General features: G+C 42.2%; 1 protein-coding gene across 1 annotated transcript; it reads right to left on the bottom strand.

Annotated features, from left to right (window-relative positions):
• Positions 1-1,161, bottom strand: LOC134206504 (uncharacterized). The gene has a single exon (XM_062682233.1). It carries the CDS (start codon positions 1,159-1,161, stop codon positions 1-3), a length of 1,161 nt encoding a protein of 386 aa, XP_062538217.1.
• Between the last annotated feature and the right edge of the window lie 4,842 nt (positions 1,162-6,003).

Below are 6,003 nucleotides of genomic sequence, written 5' to 3'. Positions count from 1 at the left end.
CTAAAACGGAATTCGACCATCTTTCTCCACCTCCACGGTGAACTGTATTTTCAGGTGATATTGGTTGAAAATTTCAATTACCTCATCAATTTTCTCTTGGGGTACCGACAGTATCAAGTCATCCACATACTTCTTCAGTACTGGTATTGGGAAGCTGATTCGTTTTGTGACGGTATCCATTAATGTTTCCATTACCAGATCCGCGATTGTGGGTGACAGCGGATTACCCATCGCTGTCCCAAACACTTGTTGGAAGAATTGTCCTTTAAACTGGAAGTAACTGCAGTCTATACAGAACTCAGTGATCTCAAGGAACAAATCCAAGTTGATGTCGGTGTTTTGTTTTATGTTGACCCAGTTGTTGATGACGTCACGAAGAACCAAATCTTTCGGGATGGAGGTGAATAGTGACACTACATCTAGGGAGATGAGAACATATCCAGGGGGAAGCTGAATGCTCTTTATATATTGGCAGAACGAGAACGAATTCGTTACGTTGTATCTGCCAGCAATGGTCTTCTGGATTATTTTCCCCACGAACTGTGACAGTGTGTACGACGGTGACGTCATGCACGGTACCACTGGGCGCAGCGGTAGTCCCTCTTTATGTGCCTTCGGCGCACCATATATTCGGGGGGAGATGGCTCTGTATGTTTTTAGCTTCATTTCAGTGGCACGATCGATGAGTTTTAAATCCGCCAACCGTTTGGCGAATTCGTTGTTGCGTTTTTGATACGATGATGTTGGATCCCGTGTCAATTTCTTGTAGGTGTTGTCATCGTCGATCATGCGTTGTAGCTTCCCATCATACTCCTCGCGTTGCATCACGACTGTCTTGTTCCCTTTGTCTGCTTCGATGACGATTAATTCAGGGTGTTGTTTCAAGAAAACTCTGGTTGCTTTGGTGGCGGATCGGTAGAAGATGGTGACCGGATCGCGCTTATCCTTTTTCTTTTCTGCATGAAGAAAATTCTGGATTTGGTTGGCAACTGCACACCTGTTGCGTTCCTGGACCTCTTCCACCCGGTTCGTCTGGATGATGTTTTCCACGTCAGCTACCAAGTGGTAGATTGGAACTTCATTCGTGTCCGTGTATGGAAGAGTTATTTTTAAAAACGTAGGATTGTCTTTCAAAGTTTCTTGCCAACGTGCATATTTCATCGTAGCTACTGAGGCGTTCGCGTCACCAATTTTTTTTGACGTAGGACTACGTCTGTCTTTTCTATAATGGGGTACACTTTACGATTGCGAAAATCGAAGACCGTCACGAAAATATAATAGACTTTGAACTTTAATATCTCAGCCGTTTCTCGGTGGATTTTTTTTTATCATTCGAAAATACTCATTTTCAACTATTTATCAGAAAATCAGATAGAAAATCAGTTCTTTTCAGAACTAGAATTTTATTTGAAGGAAGGGTTGAAAACAAAAATGCCGTCTGTTGTGTTCCAGAGTGACGATGCTAAAAATATAGCTGCACAAAGTGAAATTCCAACGCAAGTTGCTATGTTAGTTATAAGAAAGGCGCATTTTAAGGAAAGGTTGATTGCAAAAATATACTGTTTCGGTGGCATCAATGTTTGGCGTGGTAGCTTGGGTGCTGTTAGTAATTGGAGATGAATCGATGAGAAATTTCTCAAGATCGCGTAGTAACCACAGATTCATCTGAACACGAGATTGCGTATTCGTGTTCAAAACGTTCTGAACACTGCACACTGATCAAGAGCACTGACCTACCCTAGAAACTTGTATCTTAAAGGGTGGTATGGACTTCAAAAGTACTGGGCGAATTGATAGGACAAGGAATGGTCAAGGAATGATTTCGCTACTGAAATTCCTTGAGCAGTACGGAGCTGGCAAGGATAAGGAATAATTCGGCAATAGCAGGCATATCGCAGTGAAGAAAACACCGACTGACGTCTTGCCTTGCGGAATAATGCACTAATGCATTATTCCGCAAGTAAAGTGACGTTTTGTCAAGTTTTTTTTCACACTGCTTTTGTTTTTGAATGTGATTCATTTAGGAGTTTAATTTTTCATGTTGTGATGATCTTCAGATGCATATCGGTTCCATGTTGAATTTAGGTGCAGGCCATGAAAGTGGTAATATCAATTAGGCAGCCCTTGTTCGTGATCCGATAAACCCAGGATTTTTCAACAGTCTATCAATGCTCCACCTCCTGGCCAACCTGAACGTTTGAGTGCGTTATGAAGATTTTGATGCCATTGCTTCAACACCTTTCGTACCTGTGTTTTAGCTCAACTTGAGCAGCACTTCCGCACTGTACATCATATATCACTTATGGAAGCTTCCAGCCCGTGGGTGTTGTCGCAGCTATGATAAATGGTATGATTTCCTTTAAATGTTCGCACTATTGATCCCTTTCAACACACTTCTTGCAGCAGTACGAAGTCGAATCCGAAATCTTTCAGCACATCGGCAAATGTGCATTCCACCTTATAAAGTTGACGGATTTGCTATCGAGCCTTCAATCTCTAGACCCTAATATTCGCTGTGGTTTTCTCCGGTTGTTCCGGTCCGTATTCTCTCTTGATTATTCGTTGCTTGGTTTTTAATGCTGGCTAGCAAGGTATGACACCAACCCGCTGATTTTCCGAAGAACCATAGTTCACATTTTTGCAGGGTCCTTCACAGACAATCGGAAAATGTTCAGCCGACCTAACAAGAGGACCGACCTAACAGACGCTGCTATGAGCCGCTCCTTTTTTAGTGAAAAGACGCACGATCAGATTTACTCCGGAGGTGCAAATGAACAAGAAAGGAGTTGTCAGCAAAAGTTCCCAAAAGCACCGTGAGGATGTAGGGATGAATGTTGCTTGGCAGGGAGTTATGGACTACTCAATAGGATCTATTTTATCCTTCCAAGTACCTTCGTCGAGGGTGACAATGGGTCAAATAGGGGTGAGAATGGGTCACTGTTTTATCTACTTAGAATGCATGTAGAATAGATCGAATGTATCTGAGGGCAAGAGAACAAAATTAGAAGACACCTTTTTGGACGATTTTGTTATCCGACCTCCAAGTTGTCAGTGAGAGTGGCCTCCAAATTGTCGGTGAGAGCGATGACCCATTCTCACCCCCTAGACCCATTGTCACCCCCGAAAACGGTACACGGAATATGCATGGTACATTTATCCTGTTAAATATTCCAATCAAATTCAATTACCATTATCCAATTACCATCGTAAATATCCAAGTGCGTGCACTTGTGCTTATTCTGCGTCTCAAGTGAGTCGAGAATTGTCGTCTTCGACACGTGAGAAAACCGTGTAATTTAAATGGGAGGTATCGACAATTGTTATGTTGTCAAATGTAGTAGGTAAATTATAACAAATAAAAAACATACGAATAAATTAAGAATGCTTTATTGGTACACTTTATTAGGGGAACCGACGATTTGAACTGAAAAAATCTGCATCATTGCCGCTGTTGCAAAACGCAATGCATGCGGATTTGTCGGACCTATTTGACGTTTGAAGTTTTAAAGGAAATTTGAATTATTTTTATAGACGATTTAATTTAATTTCAATAACATTAAAATAAAATTTTAATACTAGTTGGATACTAGTTGGATGGATTGACGGCTTTAAATATATCCCTTTAGGGATATATTTAATTGTCATGATCCGTCCAGAAGTTCCTCCAGAAATTCCTCCGGATTCTCGATTAAAAAACACTTAACAAATCCGACAGCTCCTCCAGGTATTTCTCCAAAAAGGTCCACACAATTGCTTTCGATAGTTCCTCCAGAAGCTCAACAAGAAATTCTCCCAGAAATTCCTCCGGAAGCTATCCGTTGTGTTGTACTTATTTCCTTCCAATAAAAACATATTCTTTCTTTAGAAAGTTCCTCCAGAAAATCCTCCAGAACTTTCTTCCTGGTTTCCACGGGAAGTTCCTCCTGAAATTCCAGGAAATCCTGCGCAAGTTCCTCCAAGAATTCCTTCAGGAGTTCCTTCAGAATTTCATATGGAAGTTCCTCAAAGAATTCCATCGGAAGTTCCTCAAGAAATTCCTTCGGTACACCTGGAATTCCTGCTGCACACCAGGAGGGACTGCCGAAGGAATTTCTCTGCAAGTTCTTCCAGAAATTCCTTTGAAAGTTCCTTAATAGATTCTTAGGAAAGTTCCTCAAGGAATTCCTCGGGAAGTTCTTCCAAACATTCCTCCGCATGCTCCTCCTAAAATTCCTTCGGAAGCTCCTTAGAAATGGACTCGAGAAGTTCCTCCAAGAATTCCATCGGAAATCCTCCAAGAATTCCTCCGGTAGCTCATCCAGCACATCCTCCGGAGGTTCTTTCGAAAATTCCTCCAGAAAATCCTTGGGAAGTTCCTCCAGAAAATCCTTGGGAAGTTCCTTCAGGAATTCCTTGGGAAGTTCCTCCAGGAATTCTCTGGGAAGTTTCTCCAGGAATTCTTTCGGTAGCTTCTCCAAGAATTCTTTCGAAAATTCCTCCAAGAATTCCTTTCGAAAATTCCTCCAGGAATTTCTTGGGAAGTTTCTTCAGAAATTTCTTCGGAAGTTCCTCCAGAAATTCCATCGAAAATTCCTCAAGAAATTCCTTGGAAAGTTCCTCCGTAAGTTCCTCCAAGAATTCCTCCAGAAGTTCTTCCAGGAATTCCTCCGGAAGTTCCTCTAGGAATTCCTCCGGAAGTTCATCCAGGAATTCCTTGGGAAGTTCCTCCAGGAATTCCTCCGGAAGTTCCTCGAGAAATTCCTTGGGAAGTTCCTCTAAGAATCCAACAATTCCTTGGGAAGTTCCTCCAGGAATTCTTTCGAAAATTCCTCCAGGAATTCCTTAGGAAGTTCCTCCAGGATTTCCAACGGAAGTTCCTCCACGAATATTTACGGAAGTTCCTCCAGGAATTCCTTGGGAAGTTTCTTTAGCAATTCCTTTGGAAGTTCCTCCAGCAATTCCTTGGAAAGTTCCTCAAGGAATTCCTTGGAAAATTCCTCCAGGAATTCCTTGGAAAATTCCTCCAGGAATTTCTTGGGTAGTTCATCCAGGAATTCCTTGGGATGTTCCTCCAGGAATTCCTTCAGAGGAACTTCTGGAGGAAATCTTGAAGGAACTCCCGGAGGGATTCCTGGATGAGCTTCCGGAGGAATTCTTGAAGGTTCTTCCGGAGGAAAAATTGAAGGAACTCCCGGAAGAATTCCCAGAGAAATTTTCGAGGAGCTTCTGGAGGAATTTTTGAAGGAATTTTAGCAGGAATTCCTGTAGAAACTTCGGCAGGAATTCTAGAAGGAACTTCCCAAGATTGGCTTTTTTTTGCTATGAACCCTAAAGCTTCTCTTCTTTTCGCTATGCTTTCCACTATAATTCTTCACCTACGCTTTTAAGCACTGCAGCCGGTGGCTGCCTGCGATCAAATAAGTTTTCCACAGTCGCCAAGAGTTATTTCCTTGAAAGAACATCCGGAGGAATACCTGAAGGTACTTACAGTGGAATTCATGGCGAAACTTCCGGATGAATTCTTCGAAAAAATTCAGGATTTCTTCCGGAAGTTCCTTTAAGAATTTTTCCGAAAGTTCCGCTAGATTCTCCTGGAATTGGAAGTTTCTCCAAAAATTACTCGAGAAGTTCCTCTGAATTTCATTCCGTGCCGATAGTTCGAACGAGCCAGACGTGTGTGCTGTGTCTCATCGCGGATTGTGTTCGGTAGTGAAAAGGCTATTGTGTGGTGCGCTCCTTCCTACGGATCCAAGGCGATCACTGTCGGCGAGTGAAGTAGCTGCTTCTGGCGACGCCAGTGAAGCAGGCTATTGTTACTGCTGCTACCTACAGCAGCAGGGGCAGATAAGTGGCACAACTTTTTATTGTTCTCCCTTCTGTTTGATACAGAGTGGGACTGCTTAGAATTAATCGAATTAGTTTTTTCTAAGTTTTTTTTTTTTTTTTTCTAATTTGCTATTAGTTCTAAGTTAGTATAAGCAAAATTATCCTTCCACCTTGCGGGGTGAGAATGGAGGAGGAGAC

This window comes from Armigeres subalbatus, chromosome 1, assembly GCF_024139115.2.
Source record: "Armigeres subalbatus isolate Guangzhou_Male chromosome 1, GZ_Asu_2, whole genome shotgun sequence".
Taxonomy (NCBI): Eukaryota; Metazoa; Arthropoda; class Insecta; order Diptera; family Culicidae; genus Armigeres; species Armigeres subalbatus.
This window is presented reverse-complemented; position numbering and strand designations above follow the sequence as displayed.

Excerpts from the sequence above, each read along its gene's own strand:
- LOC134206504 (XM_062682233.1), bottom strand. The coding sequence starts at position 1,161 with ATGAAATATGCACGTTGGCAAGAAACTTTGAAAGACAATCCTACGTTT.